This window comes from Portunus trituberculatus, chromosome 25, assembly GCF_017591435.1.
Source record: "Portunus trituberculatus isolate SZX2019 chromosome 25, ASM1759143v1, whole genome shotgun sequence".
NCBI classification, from domain to species: domain Eukaryota; kingdom Metazoa; phylum Arthropoda; class Malacostraca; order Decapoda; family Portunidae; genus Portunus; species Portunus trituberculatus.
Genome location: NC_059279.1, coordinates 4,564,706 through 4,585,620, shown reverse-complemented (window position 1 = coordinate 4,585,620; position 20,915 = coordinate 4,564,706). Strand labels below are relative to the sequence as shown.

Below are 20,915 nucleotides of genomic sequence, written 5' to 3'. Positions count from 1 at the left end.
TAACGTTCCTGCTGCTAGTAAGGAATTGATTAGTTGAGGTATAGATGATACAACGTAGAATTCGAACTGTGAATAGACTTACCATGAACCAAGGAAATAATGCTGAAAATATAACATGAGGCCCATTTTCAGAAATGCTTTGCTCTCTCACCATGACTATTTTCCAAGGCCACAGAGATGATTAGCGAGGTTTCCAAGAGTGTTTCTATAGTTAATAGTGTAGAAATCTTGTCACTTTCCCTCTAGAATTGTAAAAACACGTTAAAAACTAGTGTAAATTTTAACAAAGTCTTTGGAAATAGTGTTTGAGAACACGATCAAGGGAGAGGGAGATTTCAAGACATTTGTTCCTTAATTTTGGCTAACGCTTCACTTTTCTTTTAGGGAACCAGCACTCAAGTGAGCCTTTTTTATTATTATGTTACCCTTGGCTGGCTTCTCTCCTACATAAAAAAAAAGAGATACAAAGTCATGTGTTGTACCACCATTCACTCTAGTTACGAGACTCAACATTAATACTTAGAGAAAGAATGTATATTTTGGCATGATTTTTCTATCAGGAATAAAATTATACAATAAGTAGTTTAATATTTAATTGTGGTAGACTGGTAGCATATACTTATATAACTAGATACAATGAAAAATTTGTGCTCTCTTTTAGTTTATATATTTTTCTTCTTTTTTATCTCAAGGAAACAATAGGGTGGGTAGTTTTTATTATTGAATTTCGGTACCACACAGACGTAGGTAAATGCAATAGTACAAGTAGTACATTTGTAGATTTTTGGTATTGTAAACAGGATTTTAGTTAGGATTCAATCTAATTTCGGTAGCGTACAGTACAATACGTGGATATCTATGTTTTTTTTTCTGCGAGTTCATTTAACTCTATTTGATACATATTTTCCTAATTACTAATCATTCTGAGATCTCTTTACTTATTCTACAGTTTTCTATCTTTAAACTGGTAAGAAATTACATTATATTGTTAGATGATCTGAATGTGTTACCAGTACTACCAAGTCTATTGATAAGAGCAATGCTATTTTAAGAGTAAAGTTGTTATTGAGGGAACGGTTTCAGCAATATTACTAGAAACATTCAAGATGAAGGCGCTTTTATGTTCATAATAATTCATCAGGAATTCTTTATTGCCACATGACCAGTGGTGAGGAATGGTGAGCGCTCTGTTACTTGTAGCAGCCTCCATAATTTAAAAATGGTGAATTAAGAGTGTTAAGCTGACTTCCTTTGCGTCATTTTTTACGCCAGTAGCTCTTGGTGTGATGAAGATAGGCAAACATTTCGTGGCATCCCGTTCAAATATAAGTCTGACTGCATTTCTTTTGTCCACGAGGGGAAGGACATACCATTCGTGGTGAAACATTGATGTTTTCCTTTGTTTACTGTAAAAGATAACATCATTGTTTGTGCCACGAATCCTGAGTTTAAATCCTGGTGAGAAAGCGTTTCCTTGGAAGAGAGAGAGAGAGAGAGAGAGAGAGAGAGAGAGAGAGAGAGAGAGAGGGTAAAGAATTAAGACCTTCACACTCTAAATAATATAATGATAACATTGAGAGCAAAGTTCACCACACGTGTACTGGACAGCTGAGAGATGAGTAGTGCCAGGAGGCTGTGAAGCTTGAGTCTCTCAGAGTAACCTTGGAGGGCGTCACGAGGCCCCGAGGTGTGCCGAGTGTCCAGCGAGGCACCCTTCGACGTCTTTGCGGAGTATTAAGGTGACGGGTATGAAAGATCAGTGTGACGGTGCATTTTCTTCCTAGCAGTGCTAACTCACTCAGCTCGTCACGGATCCTAGTCTTAATTCTTCTAATGGGTAGAGGTTTATGTCAAATTTTGTAGGTCACTCCGTTTTCAACTTCTCATGGCTAATAAAAAATAAAATAAAAATGAAATACTGCATCATGCTGACGTTCGTTGCAAAGACGTGGGTCAGCTGACTCTTCTGTATTCACTAGGTATTGGTATTTCCGTGTTGACTTCTTTGTCAAGGCTCTGTGGGTGATTGCAAAGTGGTGAGTGTGGTGGGAAATATGCTGTACTGTATACTCATCCCCCTCGCTGCGCCCTTCTCTTGGTCCATTCCTCATGCTGCAGGGTTTTGTACAGCTGGTGGTGGTGGCTACCCTCCGCGCTGCAGTCAGGGCACGCGGAAGGTCTTCTGCAAGGTGCTCTCGTAGCAGCACGCCTGTTTAGCCTCGCCGCTAAACTTTTTCTTGCAGGTGAAGAGGATCTGGTGCATGGTGTTGTTGACGCGTTCTAGCACCTGCGTGATGTTGTGGCCGCGGTGCTCCTCCATCAGGCGGCACACAGTGTCCACGTATATCGACCCTGCAACAAGCCAGCACATGTCACTTGCCAGGCTCTCCATCACTTGCTTGGCTGCATCTCATCTACATCAGTTCATGAGAAACAGATGAGATAACAAAATATTAACTTACATCACATGTAGGGATTTAATTATGAGTAGGTAGGTATACGTGGAAGATTTTGTTTTATGAATAAGCGAACACACACACACACACACACACACACACACACACACACACACGGCCTGGTAGCTCAGTGGTTAGAGCGCTGGCTTCACAAGCCAGAGGACCAGGGTTCGATTCCCCGGCCAGGTGGAGATATTTGGGTGTGTCTCCTTTCACGTGTAGCCCCTGTTCACCTAGCAGTGAGTAGGTACGGGATGTAAATCGAGGAGTTGTGACCTTGTTGTCCCGGTGTGTGGTGTGTGCCTGGTCTCAGGCCTATCCGAAGATCGGAAATAATGAGCTCTGAGCTCGTTCCGTAAGGTAACGTCTGGCTGTCTCGTCAAAGACTGCAGCAGATCAAACAGTGAAACACACACACACACACACACACACACACACGCACACATACACAAACTACTGGATCCAATTTGGAAATAATTACAAGTTCACTAAATGAAGGGAAAGTTCCACTAAAATGGAAAAGAGCCAACGTAATATCTAAAGGGGGAAAGGCAACTGAGCCATTAAATTACAGACTGGTGTCACTTACAGGCATTTTGGGAAAGTTGTGTGATATAATCATCAAAGAAAAATGGGTTAAACTTCTGAAAGAAGAACAAGTCATAACAAACAGACAATTTGGGTTCAGGACAGGACAGTCATGTGCGCGTCGAATTTATTATGTTTCTACTCAAGAGTAATAGAAGGACTAGATAATAGAGATGGATTGGTGGACACAGTATACCTGGGCATAAAAAGGGTTTTGATAAAGTCCCTCATGGAAAACTACTTTGGAAACTAGAGAACATATGAGGACTGCGAGGAATTTTGTTAGAGTGGACAAGGGATTATCAATTTTTGAAAGACAGGGAAATGAGAACTGTGATCAGAGATACAGGCTCATCTTGGGGTAAAGTAACAAGTGGAGTGCCACAAGGGTCACTGTTAGCCCCCATTATGTTTCAGATTTATGTAAACGACATTCACAATGGGGTAAACCGTTATAGTAATTTATTTGCTGATGATGCAAAGCTGCTAAGAGTTATCAAAACCTGGGAAGAATGTTTGCTGTTACAGGAAGATATAAACAAAATCTATGAGTGGAGTAAGAAGTGAAAATTGGAGTTCAATGCAAAGAAATGTCACGTAATGGAACTAGGAAAGAGCAAAAGAAAACCGGTATGGAACTATTTGATGGGAGAGGAATAAATAATGAAGACTAAAGAGGTAAAAGATCTGGAAATGATTATACAGGAAAATCTGAACCCCAAAAAACACATAAGCAAGATCTTTGGTATATCATATAAAATGATGACTAATATTTATGGACAAAGATATGATGAAAGAAAATCATCACAAGCATGATACGTCTAAAGCTGGAATAGCTGTGGTGTGGTCTCCGAGCTCTAAAAAGATATAAGAAGATTAGAACAGATACAAAAGATTGCTACAAAGATGGTGCCGGAACTAAAGGACCTAACATATGAAGAACGGCTGAAGGAAATGGGACTACCAACCTTACAAGATAGAAGAGAACGAGGAGACCTAATAACAATGTACAAGATAGTCAATGGCATTGAAAAGATAGACAAGGAAGACCTGGTGCTGGTGACAGAAGAAGATGGAAGGACAAGAGGTCATGTAAAGAAGATCAGATGAGGCAGTGTGTGAAGGATATTGGAAAATACAGTTTTCCACACAGAACGGTGGAGAAGTGGAATGCATTGAATAATGAAGTTGTTACAGCACATAATGTGCATAACTTAAAGGAAAAATTGGATAAATGGAGACATGGAGACAGAACACTATGAGCCCCGCTCGAACCCAGTACAATACAACTAGGTAAATACAACTATAGCTAAACACACACACACACACACACACACACACACACACACACACACCACATACATATCTATGCTTTTGTATGTACCAACGGCTAAATAGTTTTCCGAGTAGCCACGATTGCTCGCCTAGTGTGCATGACTGTCTAACAATAGAATCAGTTAGATTAGCGCTTTGTCAAAATCGGATGAGAAAGTCTGTGGCCTTGCCTCAGTGAGTGAGGCGAGAGTCTTACCTCCATCGGGGAGGCGGAATGCATAGTGCTGGGGCAGCGTGGCGCTGGCCACCAGGCGGTCCATCTGGTAGTACACGGCGGTGATGTTTTGCTGGTCCTCGGTCACCTCGGAGTATGGCGCAATACCTTCATTGCTGCCGTCGAGCGCCACGAGCAGTCCGCTTACTGGGAGAAAAATAGTGAACTCAAGAAACTAAAGGAGAAGTGAAGGCAAGAAAAATACTTTTTTTTTTTTTTTTTTTTTTGTGTATGTGTTCAATGAGATGACTGCAATGAAGTGTCATTTAAAACTGGCAAATATTCATAACACATCACATCAACCAGATATTCAGGATATTGTCTTCCATCTACTTACTTTTTCTTTCTACGTGAATGACGGAATTTCCTTGGCAGGGAGCCATGAAAAAAATTTTGGGTTTTTTCCTGAAATTGTCCAATTTAGAAAAGGCTTGAATTATGAGTTTCCTCTCGATGCGGTAGCCGTCTGCCAACTCCACTTTCTCTTCCGAGCCATGAGACATAAACCAGTAAACGATGGATTCGTAGTATTTATATTTAGGTTTTCGAAGCAACCTAAGCCACTCTTCTATCTTCTCCTTATTAGGGTTTTCTACGACTTCCACTGTGTAGCCCAGAGACTTTCCAAACGCGTGCTTCACCTTCTCAATTTCGGCCCTCGCCCCTTCCCTGTCACGAATGACGCAGAATACCACGCAGTACCCGGGGGAGCGTTCTCCGACAGGATAGTCGTTCAGGCTGCTGATCGCCTCTGACAGTACAAGCTTCTCAGCCTCGCTATCCGTCTGACTCTGCAACTTTTCCAAGAGAGCTTCCATCTTGTTGGTGTATATACGGTTCAGCTTGTTGTTTAACTCTAGTGTCCTGATTAAATAGAAGAATAGAGTTTCTTTGAGGCCCTCCGTTTGTTCTAGTTTATCGGCAGACACCTCGAGACGTGTATCCAAAAGATCATTCAGCACCTTGTTCTCCACAGTAAGGCCAAACAGCTGCGTCACTTGCCGGACGGTGAGCGAGTCACAAAGTCGAAGCATCCTCAGATTCTCAGCATAAATCAACGAATTTCTTTCTATTTCCTCCTCGGTAAGACTAAGCTTCTTCTGCACATTCCTGGTTTTCTCTTCCAGGTGGCGACAGTCTATGCCTAAGTGGCGACACACGTGTACCAGCGTCAGCAGGTCCTCGTCGTTCTTCCTTACGCTCCAATCAGCTGCCTGCGTCCCAGGGGCCATACTGATAAAGGGATATTCCTGCAGATGTTTGACACGAACCTTCAGTATGTCCGTCACACATACAAATCTGTGATGCTTGTCTTGAAGCACCGACAGGAAGGCATCTCTGGCTTCTGTTGGCGCTGAGATGAGAAGATCGTCTTGGTGGTCGATGCCGTGGGAAGTTACATCGCCGATATCTAGAAGGAAGAGGAGTTTCACCTGCACGGCTGAAGTCAGGCTGTTCCACTCTAACACTTCCATCTTCCTTCTCCTGGGAAACACGTTGCCGTCTCCTGCAAGACACCACGTTTAGAAAAGGCCTGCACTATTCGACACCACGTTGACTACTGTCCTCTATTCCCTTACTATGTATATGATGTTATATCCGGTTGTCGTGATACCATATCTCGTGGTTTTTTTTATTATTCCCATGGTATTTTTTCTCATGCTTACATTTATTTTTCTCAATACTGTACAAAGTTACTATTAGTTGGAAGATACAGCTGGGAAGTTACTTGTTTTCAGAAGTGGTAATGACATTTCTTGAGAGAGAGAGAGAGAGAGAGAGAGAGAGAGAGAGAGAGAGGGTGAAGGGGGGTGGAAGCGCTATCTGTTACGTACAATAATTACACTGTCACGTAGAGCTGCTAATGCGACACCTTATAATCGCAAAAATGATAAGGAGGGCCAGCATAGCACTACGCAGCAGTTACTTAGGGGAACGATTCTAGTGCTACAAACAAGATTACTACTACTAATACCGGCACGAACATAAGTAATAATAGTAGTAGTAGTAGTAGCAGCAGTAGTTATTGTTGTTGTTGATGTTGTTGCTGCTGATGTTGTTGAATCATTGACAGACCTACCACCGACCACCAGCTATTTCCATCCCATTTAGGAGTATAGTATAAAATTGTAACACCGATGTATGTTTCGATTAAGCAAGCTAGTGGTGTTGAAATATAAACAGTGAATCAGCACCAACACCACTGAGAAAATGGCTAAAAATATAGAAAAAGGAGTCATGGGATACAGTAAGCTCAACGAATGATAACGTGACCAGCTAATGAAGACGAGTCATTAATGCGTTGAAATTAAAGCAAAGTACCAGGCCCCATATTCAGAAACGCTCTACTCGCTCGCCCACAGAGATGACTAGCGTGGTTTTCAAGAGTGTTTCTCCAGTTAATAATGTAGAAATCTTGTTAATCCGTCTCTGAAATAATAAAAAAACACCTAAATAAAACCTTTAGAAATAGTGTAGGTTAATCCCAGAAGTGTTTGAGAATACCAGCCCAGATCTAGTAGGTATGTTTCTGAGAGATAATGTGTATAGTGAGACATTTTTTCTATGCTTTAGAATCCTGACATAATGTTGTAGGAGTTCGTAGGATGGGAGGGTGAACAGGAAGAGAAATTTAGCGCTCATTTAACCTACTTCAGTACCGTGACGTGTTTCCATTCATTCTACTTACTATTTGGTGATTTTATACAGCTTCAGAAATTCTTATGGGGATTAAGATAGTGAAGACTCTGTCCATTAATCTTCTGAACTTCATAGACCCTTCCTAATGTCAATAAAAGGTCTAATTGTACACAATCTCAAGGTAGAAGTGTGTCCCAGTGTTGAACGGGTTAAGAGGGAGGCAAACACACTTCCTATACTCAATAAGAAGAGGAAATTTGTGTTATTTCACCAAAACAGAGAGGAATATAATTTGAAGTGAGATAAAATTGTAGTGCGAAATAGTGTCTTAAATCTTTGTAAATCATGAGGGTGGTATTGTATTTGTGCACTGAACTCTGACCACCATCTTGTTGAGCTAAAGATCTGAAGTTTGTCTCTGGTGGAAGGACTGCGATTTATATTATTAAACTTATTTGATACGGACTAAAGGCAACACCCAGAACTTCACCAAAACATCTTAATATTTCAATGCTACGCATGCGTCTTCATAATCAGCTGTAATTTTTAGCCATTATTTTGATACTAAAATAGCAGTGGTAGCGATAATAGTAGTAGTGATAATAGTAGTTGTAGAAATAGTAGTAGTAGTAGTAGTAATTGTAGCAGTAGTAGTAGTAGTAGTAGTAGTAGTAGTAGTAGTAGTAGTAGTAGTAGTAGTAGTAGTAGTAGTAGTAGTAGTAGTAGTAGTAGTAGTAGTAGTAGTAGTAGTAGTAGTAGTGGTAGTAGTAGTAGTAGTAGTAGTAGTAACAATAAGAGCTAGTATTAGCGTAAAGTAGTTCCACACACTGCAAAACATTTAATTTACCTCGTACCTTGTTTTATGTGTCATGTAATTGTTTACACTGTTCTGGATGTTAACAAAAGATAACCACAGTAGATAAAAATGTTATGGCAGCGTGGCGTAGCGACGTATATGGCCTAACCCACCCATCCAAGCACTGGGGAAACGAACACCTTTATCATGAAGTAATCTCAGGATGATAAAAGAATATTAACCCCTTGAATACCATGACGTGCATCTATATTCATTCTGCTTATTGATACTATTTAGTGATTTTATACAGCTTCAGAAACTTATGGGATTGAAATAGTGAAGCCTGTAGCCATTAGTCTTCTGATCTCCATAGATCCTTCCTAATGTCAATAAAATGGTCTTATCGTACACAAATCTCAAGGTAAAAATGTGTTCCAGTACTGAAGGGGCTAAGTAAAGCTAGATCACTATGTCAGCAGCACTTCTCACTTTCATCCTCCATAGTTGCGGAATAGAAGTTGTATGTGGCTCCTTTCCTGTTCTCCGTCCTCACCCGTCACTTCTGAACCCACTAATGACTTCCATTCGTCACCTCGCCTTGCTATCTGTTATCTGCTCTTATCAGCGGTATCAATGTGGATTTTCGACCATGTTAGCATTATGTGGCAAGTGTCACCCGTATTGATAGCAGTGGTTTGTTTTTGTCGTTAAGGATTGCCACATTTTCCATAGTTTGTGTGTTTTTTCTATTCATTGCGATAAGACAAAAGACTCGGTTCCAAGTCTCTATCGCTGTGCTTGTCTTACTAAGCTTCACAAATTACTTAAAATCGGTAATGCATACAAATTAGTGGATTAAATAGCGCGTTTTTTTTTTTAAGGTATTGGTATTTATGTAGAGAGGAACAGAACTTTAAAGAAGGAAAAAGAAAAAAGATAAGCGCCTTTACGAACAGTAATTGGATATAGGAATGTATACTTTAGACAGGGACTGCTTTTATGTGTCAGCCCTGCTTAATTGCAGCGTCTACTGTGTTCTGTTAATTGCCCTCTTATTCAGTCATTGGTCGTCATTATCTGCATTAAGACCATATAGCGGCCAACGCAAGCATGGAAGAATACAAGTGAAGATGTCATTACAGTGTCACCTCATAGATGCCACCTGCCACGCGAGGTGACTTGAAAGTTTTGGTTACTTTCTGTTTTGTTGCAAGAACACACATTCCTTTATATAGAAATCTCTCTCTCTCTCTCTCTCTCTCTCTCTGCTGCTATGTTGGCTGTGAAGCAGGCGATGGACGCTCAGAGAGTTATCAGCGAGTCTATCCAACATTATGACACCATGAGAGCGCACTCCTTCAAGTATCGTAGACACAACGTGGTATCGGCACGCATCAGGCTGGGCTACAGGCCGGTGTGACAAGTCGCACGGCTGGAGGAAGAGCAGCACTTCACCACTTGTCAACTCTGTAATGCACCTTTCTCAAACACCTTACAATATTATTGCCTATAGTGTCCCATTGTTAGTGATATGTTGCCTAGGGAAGAAACATTAGAACAAATATGTCTCTTTTTACTCTCTGGTGAGCATTTAGACACCATACTTGTTCGCTACCCACGCTTTGGTGGTGTTTAATCCACTGTAAACATCTTCCTGTATGTATCCTATTTGACGGTTGTCTTTTGACGTAAGTTTTGTACCCTTACATCACTAACTCTATTGCGTTTATTTTGTATGTAATTCATTAACTCTTGTCTTTAGTAATATTTTGTAATTTTCTATGATGGTTTGACGCTTCTCTGCGTAATGAATTCATTACAACAAAAATCTCTCTCTCTCTCTCTCTCTCTCTCTCTCTCTCTCTCTCTCTCTCTCTCTCAAATAAATAACCCGTTACATAACACAAAACAAAAAACATATAAATACTCAAAATATTTTACCAACGTATAAACAAGAAAGATAAGTGAAGAATATTATAACATAAGTACATAATGATAGCTTACAATCAATGTCGACATTTTGCAGACGAAACTCGGTCCCCGTGCTCGTTGTATAGAAGTAAGGTTGTTTACGTCACTCTTCTATTTTTTCCTGCCATTAATATCACTCAAGCTGGAGGAACGGAAGGAAGCTGTGGTACACGGGCCAAGCATGGTAAGAGAAGGATGGATAGATGTAATACACTGATAGATACAGAGAAATAAAGCCACTTGAGATTATATATAAAAAAATGAAATGCTTGCGAAGAGCCAAAGTTGTTGATTGCTTTTCATTTACTTATTTTTTCTTGCTTTCTTTTCTGTATCTTAATTAGTGCATGCTTAGGTTATTATACCACTTACTTCACATGGAAAAGATGCATGGTAGCTAAAACTGGAGAATAAGCCTTCCTCTGTTTCTCCAACTTAGAAAAGATTTAAAATCTGGTGAAAGGAAGAGTTTCTGTGTCGGGAAAGCCAAAGATAAATTTTGCAAGGTAACCTATAAACCTACAGAGTTTCACCACCTTACCCATTCTGAACGAAACAAATTTTTTCTGGTAGATTTCGGCTTGCTTTTAATTAAAATACCACTTCTTTTTGGCACAAACAGCCCTGAAACATGATTTGCATAAAAAAAATATATGGTAAATTCATTAAAAACAAGCCGAAATCTACCAAAAAAAAATTAGTTTCGTTCAGAAAAGAACCTTATTTAATCTAACCTAACCTAACCTAACCCTAACCTAACCTAACCTAACTAAACCTAATCTCAATAAAAGATTCAGTTACCTTATTCATAATCCGAGCCTTCCTCGAGAGTGACGGGCTGTTGTTGCTGTGTGCCTTGACGGGGATAGAGGCGGGCAGCTTGAATGAGGAAATGGTGCAGGTGGCTGTTCTCGTGGCTGGTAAGAAACTTCCTGTGCACCTCCAAATTTGCTGATATTCCATATAAGTACAGTCTCTTTGGCACGTAGGGCACTTCACCACAGTAAGCAGAACCTCGTGATCTCGAAAAAATTGTACTGCTTTTGAGGAACTCTCGTAAAATCTGCCAATGCCCTTAAAATAATCCTAATTGCAACCTTCACACTGGGACATCTTGCTCTAAACTGATTTGAAATGCATACGCGAGCCTCAGGGGCCGTCATGATTGGTGGAAATAATTATGTTTTTTTTTTCATTGGCCGCCACTTCAGTTTCAAAGAACAGAACCAATCAGCGTAAACAATTAAGCGCATGCTCAGACAATGGTATGTCACGGAGCCCACCGAGCCGCCGTGAGCGCATGACACCATCAGTGTATGGCAGGGTTTGATGCGGGAGGTTAGTGTCACGGCTGATCACCAAAACACGCTTAAATCTTTAAAAATCTGTGTCGCCATTATAAAAGGTTGCACCTAGTATATATAGGGTTCAAATTACTCGTAATGAGTAGCTCTATCTCTTGAGGTGGGTAAAAAACACGTAGCTGATTGTGGTGAAACTCTGCAGTAATACCTTTTGCAATTCCAAAGTAGTCTAAGAGGCCTTATTCGGCCAAATCGTTAAATAGATTCCTAAAATACTTATAAACTAGCCTAACCTAACCCAAGCTAATGTAAACTAATTTAAGATAACCTAAACTAATTTTAACCTAAGCCATCCTTGCCTTCATTTCCCCTCTGATCAGTTACAAATCCATAATAGAATGATAAAGGCTAATGGAATAATCCTTACATGTATTAATACACCAGAGTCGTTGGAGGTGGAGGATGATAGGTCAAAGAAATCAAATGCTTTTGATGCTATTATGTCTTTACAAAATTATGTCTCATTGCTATACCAAAGAAGTCTATCTTGGGGGTCTTTCCTCTTCCATAAACAAATATGCTTGTATGCATTTCTCAAGATGGATTCCAGCTTCTCACCATGTCTATCTCCTAGGAAATCATCCCATTCCTCACAAACATTCTGTTAGAGGCCTTGGTATTCTAGTTGACTCAACACTGAAATTCCACCTTCACATCCGTGAAATTTGCTGCAAAGCTAATGGTGTTGCCAGCAACATTCTAAGAGGCACCTTATGCAGATCACCTTCTTTCATGTATCAGATTTTTGTCACACATGCTCGGCCAATTATTGACTTTGGTAGTGTTGTTTGGAATACTGGCTTCCTGGGTGATGTACGCATGCTGGAATCTGTTCAGAGGAGGTGGACTAAAAATGTTTACGGTTTTGGTGGCCTACCATACTCAGAAAGATTATCTAGACTGAAATTGCTCTCTATTAAGGGTAGATTGCTAAGAGCTGATTTTATTCAAGTAGCAATGGAAGATTTTGAGTGTTTTCAGTACTCAACTAAATGGTCTATTTTCTAGAGCCATTTTGAGTAGAACAAGGAGCCACAGTTTGAAGACCTTAGTGCCTCATCATTCCAATGACGTTAGAAGTCATTTCTTCTCCTTACGGGTCATCAACAACTGGAATTCTCTACCTGAAATAGTTGTGTCAGCTCAATCTCTCCAGTCCTTCAAACATTTGCTCGACATTTCCAACATTTCCTGGGTCATCATCTTCATGAGTATTGTTAGCTAGCTACGTCCTTATGTGAGTTATGTTCTGCATCTAAAACTAGCCAACCGTCCTGCAGTCCTCCAGTGGTACACTAGTAGTTTTGGTTGGAAGATGCAGAAGAGACTGATGTGGGATCAAGATGCTCATCTTGGTAAGCAAGCTGAGGTTACAATCATTGCAGCAACATTCCATGGCAGACACAGCATGGCTACTGAGAGGTGTATGGCTGGCTCGTACCACATGCACCCACACAATTCAAAATTTCCAATTAAAGAGTCTTGTTAACAGTTTGATGAGGAGGAACAAATTCTTTGTGGACAATTCCTCTCACATCAAAGAAACAAATCAACATCATCTTGACATTGGACTTAACTTGACACACTTATTTTTAGGTCTTGGTGACAGACGCTTCCATTGACTTGACTACTGCTTTGTCTCCGGGTCATAGCCGTAGTATCAGCTTTAGTCTCCAGTGATGACCTTTGAAAAAAATTCTTGGTCAACTTCTTACTCTTCTTGCAGTTTTTTTACCTGATGGTCTCCCTGGGTCCATGTTAGTCAAAGACCAACAGAGGTTCTGTGGAGCCACACTCTGCTGATGCAACAGCTCATCAATCGTGTTGCTTAATTAGTAAATTATTGAGAAAGAAAAGCTGGATGGTGCATCATTAGCAGTAAAAAAAAAAAAAGCAAGGAGTTGGTCAGTAGGCTGGGAGAAGATAGCAGGATTAGGCATAGCTGCTTGCTCTGTACAAGGGCCTTATCCGCCCGTGTATGGAGTATGGCTCTCATGTCTGGGGGATCCACACACAGCTTTACTAAACAAGGTGGAATCTAAAGCTTTTCGTCTTATCAACTCTTCTCCTCTAACTGACTGTCTTGATTCTTTAAGTCACCGCCGCAATGTTGCATCTTTATCTGTCTTCTACCGCTGTTTTCATGCTGTCTGCTCTTCTGAACTTGCTAACTGCATGCCTTCCCCTCCTGCGGCCTCGCTGCACAAGACTCTCTACTTCTTCTCATCCCTATTCTGTCCATCTTCCTAATGCAAGAGTTAACCAGTATCTTCACTCCTTCATTCCCTACACTGGTAAACTCTGGAACTCTCTACCTGTGTCTGTATTTCCACCTGCCTATGACTTAAACTCTTTCAAAAGAGGAGTGTCAAGACACCTCTTACGTTAACTGGACCCTCCTTTTAGATTTTTCTGTTTTTTCTCTTTCTACTTTTCTTTTAACAGGGCCTGGCAACCAGCGGGATTTTTTTTTTTTTCCAACACTGTGTTTGCCCTTGGCCAGTGCCCTTGTAGAGTTTGTCACCTAAGTGTTTACAAAGATTTGCTTTAAATGATGGAAGAGATTGAATGGCAACTAAGTCATCAGGAAGAGAATTCCATAGAGTAATTCCTCTGACACTGAAAAAACATCTGTTTTTCCAGTTGGGTTCTGACATATGTAATCTTGAGTTGGTGTCCTCTTGTATTGTCAATGGAGTGTTGGATATAGACTTGACTGGAAGTGGTATAATTGCCATGAAAGATGTTCCAATATTTCATGTCATGTCATAAAAGTCTGCCTTACATACAATAAAGACCTGAATTCTTGAGTCTGAGAATAGTGAGTTGGTTCATGCCCCGTATCTCTTTAGTCCAGCGTCTTTGAACTGATTCTATTGTACGCATATCCTCCACCTAGTCAGTATTCCAAACAGGTACTGCATATTCAAGAAATGGCTTTACATGAACAACAAATAGGGGCATCATAAAAGCTGCATCATGATTAACTGTAGATTATGTAATACACTCTCTGCCTTCTGTACAAGATTAGCTGTGTGCTGGTGAAATTTTCAAGGAGGAATCAACCCATATACTCAAGTCAACAGCAGACTTGTTGATTGGGATAGAAAAGCCATCCAAGTTATACTGACCTGATACAGGAAGAGAAGACCAATCCACTGGGCGTCTCTTGAAACGCACAATAGCACATGTTGAAACATTCATTGGTAAACCCAAGGAGGAAGAGACTTTGTGGAGGCAATCAGTATTACTGTGACTGAAGGCCATAGCTATCAGGCATTATGTTGAGACTTTCATATAGCATATATATGAGTGGAAGAATTTATTGCTAGTAGTAAAGTTCATGACCATAGATGCTTCATACTCTGCTTGTTTGACCAAGACATAACTTCTGAATTGATGATTAATTTCACAGAAACGTCTCAGTGCATCATTGCTCTTGGCACATATTTATTCATGCCTCCTTCTGATGATACACTAGCAAATGAGGCACCAATTTTGTTACAACTCTTTTCATCTCCAATTCCTCAGTCAGCATTTATTGGCAGGAGCCTCAGGACACACCAGTCAAATCAACAAGTTCATCTGTTGGAGAGGTTGACAGTGGCCCTGAATGAGGATGGTCTCCCAGCAATAATTGACCATTCCTAAAGCATGCAAACCACTCATGAACTTGTGTCTTAGCTCATAGCACATCTTTTTAAGCTATTTGAAACATTTGGAGTTTCAGCTGCCATTTTCCCCAGCAAAAAACAGAATTTCATGGCAACACATTGCTCCTTCCTTTTATTAATTTTAAAAATAAAACTAAATTAATCTAAACCTAACAGCCCTTGGTAATCTCACTGATATTATTCCAAGTTATTCCTGCCCAGCCAACATCTGCCTTGAACAAAAGCTTCCTCACTGCCGATAACTGTCTTATAATGGTGCATTGTTTTGCAGGCGAGTAGCATGATACTGGCAGGCTTGGGCCTCGCCACAGTGGGATTCGGGGCTCGATTCGTAATTCGCACAATTCCAGCATTGGGCAAGAAAATGGCTGATACCGTTTACAATGCCCCAAAGCTGGACAGTAAGGTAAGAAAACTGTTGTGTTTAATGTCTTTATTTGTAATGTCACAGGATTCCAGTTAGAGAAGAATCATATAGCAACATGACAAACAAACCACATTTTTAGTTTTGTCTCTTTGTGAAGATCTTGTGACATTCCAGCTGGGTGAGTGGGTGAGCATTATGGTATTTAGTCACATTGAGTCAGGGGTGAGGATACAGTCCAGACACTTTTCCCAGAAGACCAACTGAGTGGTTCCTGTTAGGTTGAGATCACCTATATCTCATTGTTGCTGATGAGTTTATTAGAATTATAATTTATTTTTCATTTGGTAGATTGTATATTTCCTACTTAGATTCTTTCAGATTAGTGTTTAAGTATTATTATTAGATATAACATACTTGCCCACATTATACCTGGTGTGAATTGATAAGAGTAATGTCAGGATGTGGTCATGGCCTCACTGGGACCTGTGTCAAACTGGCTTAGTGAGTGTTGCCCTCCATAATAAATTCATTCTTTATTATTATGATGATTATTTTTTTTTAATGAAGCAGATTAAACACTTTCCAGTTGTATTCTTTCTGATTATTTTCATATGATTGAATTGATGTTTTGTTTATGAACTTCCCAGATGTTTGCCAGCAGTAAATACTATAAAGGTGGATTTGAACCCAAGATGACGAAACGAGAAGCAGCGCTTATCCTTAATGTGTCTCCTAATGCAAACCAACAGAAAGTGCGGGTAAGGCAATAAATGAGCTTACTTTCTTTTTATTTTAATATATGTAACTGTTACTGTGGATTTATTGCACAGTTCTTTAAGGAGGGAGTGGGGATGAGGTAGAAATGGAGTGAGGTTGTAAAGCTAGAGGCTTGGCTTAATTTACACATCATGACTTCCTGGCCAATGGTATTTATCTGTTAAAATCTCGAGTTGACATGTCACTTTAAGTAGAAGTAAGGACAGGAAGGCTGCTTCAAGTAGAGAGCCGTCTCTACTTTCTGGCACTACACATGCGGCACAAGAGTCAGACAGTCTGCATTAGGAACTTTTTTATAATGCATCTACAATTACAAGGTAAAAGGCTTGTGTTTTTTATTTACAGGCTGCGTATAAAAGAATGATGCTCACAAACCATCCAGACCGAGGTGGCTCACCGTTCATCAGCTCCAAGCTCAGTGAGGCCAAGGATGTGCTGGACAAGTAGTGCACCGCCACATCACAGACTTACCCCGTAAATATTGAGGTACTTGGTGCTACGTGCATTCTGAGGAAGAAGGTGTATTGAGGTGTATTGATGCATCCATTGTTTCCTCTGCATTTTGTAGATATTTTTCAGTTGAAGATTTATTTCTATCTTATCTTTATTTAAACATGGAATGATCTATAAAACTTGGTATTGAATATCCATAATTGTTTAAGATAATCTAGTGGTGAGTGTTCCTCAGATGTTTTGTTATTCTGTTACTCACTGTTCCAAAAATTAATATATTTTCAGAAAACTTAAATTTTATTAGTAGTAAAAATGTTTGAAAACTATAATATGACCTATTGATCGTGAGACAGGTAAATCAGTGACACCTCTGAGTTCAGGACTGACAGATCCAAGTGTTATATGAATAGGCATTTTTTGTTTGTTCTACTTACTTAATAACTTATAATGGCCAAATTTATACTTTCAGGTAAATACATAATCCACAGTTCTTTCAAAGCAGTAGGGGTTTCAAATTAAATGAATAGTAAAATTTGCTTGCAATGTTGTCTTAGTGCCATGCATCATTCTGGCGGGGCAGGTAAAGGTGTCTAAAAGGCCTTCCTGTCTTAAGCCGTGACTTCCAACTCATCTTTGTGGTATGGTAATGCCATAATGTGATGTGAGATCATGACTAGTTCTATCAATTCATGTTAAAATGCTGTTTAGAGAGGCTCATATTTGCACAAGTCAACAAAATAAAGTGGGTCTAAAGAAGCAATACACAGGATAGAATGTTGACTTCATGTGACTGAGTCTAAGGAGCAGGGCGAGGCGAGGGACTGTGCCCATGTCTCTGTGAATGACCTGTGACCTGGACATGGCTAGACATGCTTGCTGCATCATGGTGTCCCTTTCAGTAATTGCTACATGTTTAATTTTAATTATATTGTAATTCTAGCAATTTGTCTAGACAAACTAGAATAATAAATAGGGACACAAGAGGTGAACATATCCAAATCATAGAAATAATGCAAAAACACCAGTAAAGACACTTGGCCTTTCACTAGTCTTAGTAAAACACTTGAAAACCCGTATTACTTCAACAAGAGCCTTTTAGGTGTAGAAATCATGTTAATCTGTCACTAGAATCATAAAAACACCCTTAATTAAATACCATGATGCATTTTTGTATCCATTCTGCCTACTACATATTTGATTTTTTAGTTTCAGAAACTATTGGGAGATTAAAATAGTAAGGACTTCTAACACCCAGAGACCCTAATTAATGTTAATAATATAGTCTAATCATACACAAATCTCAAGATGAAAAAAAAAAGTAGTTTCCCAGTATTGAAGGGGTTAAAAACCTTTCACTTAGCCAGAACTTTTTGAGAGTAAAAAGATAGTTAATGTGTCACTAGAACAGTAAAAACAAACCTGAAAAACCCAGTCTCTCGCCACTACTCTTTGAATGCTGAAATCGCTAAAACTATAAAAATAAAGGATGAGAGAGAGAGAGAGAGAGAGAAAAAAAGCCTATAAAATTCCAATATTTTTCTCATTTTTTCTTCCTACCTTTCTTTTTCTCATGATAATCCAGTGTTCTTTTTTATTTCAGATTCCGAAAGTATAAAGAAAGGAAGAGAAGAGGAGGAAGATAAAAAAGTCTTGAAAGGAGAAAGAAGGGAAGAAGAGAATAAGAAAATATTGTTAACGAATAGAAAATTGCATTAGTTTCTTTTGCAGTCTTTCTCATCTGTATATCTTTTTCTATTGGATAAGCTATCTCTCTCTCTCTCATCCTAATATACTTCCCTCTATTTTTCCTTTTACCCAAAATTTTCCTGAGTGTGGAACAGTCCACAAATATCACCTAGTTCCAGAAAAACTTGCTTCCAACAAATATCAGTTTATTCACAACAAGGAACACAATTCAATTTGATGCAAGGGATGCATCTATTTTTTCTCCATCAGCTGATTGATGCCAGATTATCTTGTGTAAGGCAATAATTATTTTTTCTGAGAAATTAATTAGATTGAACTGAAAATCACATCTAATCCCAAAAGTGCTCATGTACCACTTGGAAGGCCTTCACATACCACAAGTTGGGAACCACTTTTTCCTCCTCCTCCTCCTCCCTCTGTATACAATTCAGTTAAAGGAAAAAGACAAAAGGCTGTATTTGCATTGTATTTTATTGTTAGTATAATATTTATTAGAGAATTTTGTTGTGGGGGTGCTGTATGGTGTGAGTGTGGGTTTGTCAACATACTGTGGGGGACATGCTGTGGGCTGAGAGAGAGAGAGAGAGAGAGAGAGAGAGAGAGAGAGAGAGAGAGAGAGAGAGAGAGAGAGAGATATAGTTGTTTTTTTTGGGGGGATGCAATTGTGGGTTTGTCCCTGTGAGGGACATGCTGTGGGCTACAATTATAGGAAACGATATATGAAAGCACTAATGAAAATTATAGTTACTACTATTACTGAAAATAAGTAATTACTACTACTACTGAAAATTAGTTACTATTATTACTGAATATTAGTAGTTACTACTACTACTACTAACAGTACTATTACCCTATTAACACTATGGTTCTGCTTATTCTTTTCTTCCAATAGCTCCTCTTCTTGTTCTTCCTCCCCCTCCTCCTGAAAAGTAAGGATGATTTAATATAAAGAGTGAGAAACAGGAAGTCATGAGTGAAGAAGTGAAAAAGAAAATATTTTAGTAAATGCTATTATTATTGCTACTAGTATTATTTTCCTACCCATATCAGGTGTTTAACTTACATTTCAATGCTACTTAATAAACTATATTCATCTTAATCTTGACTACACATCCTTCCTATTGTAAAATACTTTGATACATATCCTTCCTCTTGTAAAATCTTTATTTGTAATGGATTTTGCAATAGGATTCTTTATTCATATCCTTTGTAACATCCTAGATAAGTGACATGTTTTTCAATGGCATTTTGAGTAATTAACATACTTTACTTGTAAATCCTAAATAACGGGACAGGTTTTGCAATAGGACTCATTAATCATATCCTTCCCTTGTTAAATACACACACACACCCTTTATCTGTAACATCTTTCTTTATCTTCCTTTTCATATCCTCTTTGTTCTTTACTTCCTTCTTTATATTAACATAATGCCTTTGTATGTCCTTTTTTTCCTTCCTTCCTTCCTTATGGTTCCTCTTCCTTCTGGTGGTGGTTGTTGGGAAGAATTGCCTTTACAAAGGCTTTACTTATAACTTATATTCCTTCATTCCTTCTCTTCTTTCTTCCTTTCTTCTAATTCATTGTGCTCATTTTTCTGAAATATGAATAGACTTTAAACAATAATAATAATAATAATCCCAACTGCCTGGGACTTAATACCATGTAAGCTGAAACTAGGAAAGTAAAGAAAAAAAAATTGGGTGCTACTAATAACAATTTACAGTGCCTAGTGGCTGATACTGCAAGCTGAGCCCAAGCTGAAGCAGTGAAGGTCTTCCCTACCCTCAGCCTGAGCTCAGCTGTACTAAATGTAGTCTTGTGTAAGTGGCGTGGGGTCACATAAATGCTACGTGGCTGCTGCTTGGTACGAGTAGGTGAGCTCTAGTAGTGGTAGCGTCAAAGTACTTGAGAGAGTGTTCGGTCTCACTCGTCTGGCTACCTTTTAAAGCCTATACAAAAGATGCGTGACGTACCACAATTTTCAGCAGGTGCAAGTTATCCCAATAATGCATTATTTTAAACTAATGATCCATACTTTTACATCTACACAAAATATACACTACCATACTATATTCTACCATACAAGATTCTACCCTCATGGGCCATGGCTTGCCATAATCAAGAGGATTTCAGAGCAGAGATACAGACTGGATACAATTTAACATTATCAGCTCCACTCTGCTCCGCTCTGGGCCGGAGGCCCTATTAGAACACCTATCCACTCATTCCATTCATTTACACTTACACTGACTTCTAAGGGATAGATTATTAATTGAGTTTAGGTTCTCAATTCTACTACGCGGAAATATTGGTCTTTACCTAATCACCAAAATAATCACAGTCCCTCATCATGAATGCGAATCACATATCCAATACTAGGCCTTGAGTTACCTGACTTGGCTATCATACTCTTAAGGATAACAAATACTCACTTTCCATCACTTCAGAAACATATTGCATATGTCAGGTCAAGTGAGATATATCTTCCATATCAACTTCATACTTTGGAACTGCAGTAGCCGAGTTAATTCTAACATGCACAACTCAAGGGCCAGTCATTTACTGTTGCTTC

General features: G+C 39.3%; 2 protein-coding genes across 3 annotated transcripts; one reads left to right on the top strand and one right to left on the bottom strand.

Annotated features, from left to right (window-relative positions):
- Nucleotides 1-579: 579 nt before the first annotated feature.
- LOC123508705 lies at nucleotides 580-8,602 on the bottom strand. 2 transcript variants are annotated; one of them, XM_045262575.1, is made up of 4 exons: nucleotides 8,519-8,602; nucleotides 4,931-6,100; nucleotides 4,576-4,740; nucleotides 580-2,352 (listed from the first exon to the last, which is right to left on the bottom strand). In XM_045262575.1, the coding sequence occupies exons 1-4, from the start codon at nucleotides 8,529-8,531 to the stop codon at nucleotides 2,162-2,164; spliced, it is 1,539 nt and encodes a 512-aa protein (XP_045118510.1). In that variant the 5' UTR covers nucleotides 8,532-8,602; the 3' UTR covers nucleotides 580-2,161. The 2 variants fall into 2 exon arrangements, with proteins under 2 accessions (XP_045118510.1, XP_045118511.1); XM_045262576.1 differs by having other exon boundaries at nucleotides 2,290-2,414.
- A 799-nt stretch (nucleotides 8,603-9,401) lies between these two features.
- On the top strand, nucleotides 9,402-19,361 carry LOC123508808 (mitochondrial import inner membrane translocase subunit TIM14-like). The gene is made up of 6 exons (XM_045262724.1): nucleotides 9,402-9,498; nucleotides 10,056-10,184; nucleotides 15,310-15,444; nucleotides 16,053-16,163; nucleotides 16,528-16,668; nucleotides 18,236-19,361. The coding sequence occupies exons 2-5, from the start codon at nucleotides 10,182-10,184 to the stop codon at nucleotides 16,627-16,629; spliced, it is 351 nt and encodes a 116-aa protein (XP_045118659.1). The 5' UTR covers nucleotides 9,402-9,498; nucleotides 10,056-10,181; the 3' UTR covers nucleotides 16,630-16,668; nucleotides 18,236-19,361.
- Nucleotides 19,362-20,915: the final 1,554 nt, after the last annotated feature.

What these genes read in the sequence shown, in the direction of transcription:
- LOC123508808 (XM_045262724.1), top strand. An exon ending in CCCCAAAGCTGGACAGTAAG is followed by an intron (nt 15,445 to 16,052) that starts GTAAGAAAACTG and finishes TGAACTTCCCAG; the next exon opens with ATGTTTGCCAGCAGTAAATA. An exon ending in CAAACCAACAGAAAGTGCGG is followed by an intron (nt 16,164 to 16,527) that starts GTAAGGCAATAA and finishes TTTTATTTACAG; the next exon opens with GCTGCGTATAAAAGAATGAT.
- LOC123508705 (XM_045262575.1), bottom strand. An exon ending in CATTCACGTAGAAAGAAAAA is followed by an intron (nt 4,741 to 4,930) that starts GTAAGTAGATGG and finishes TTTTTCTCCCAG; the next exon opens with TAAGCGGACTGCTCGTGGCG. An exon ending in ATTCCGCCTCCCCGATGGAG is followed by an intron (nt 2,353 to 4,575) that starts GTAAGACTCTCG and finishes GGCTTGTTGCAG; the next exon opens with GGTCGATATACGTGGACACT.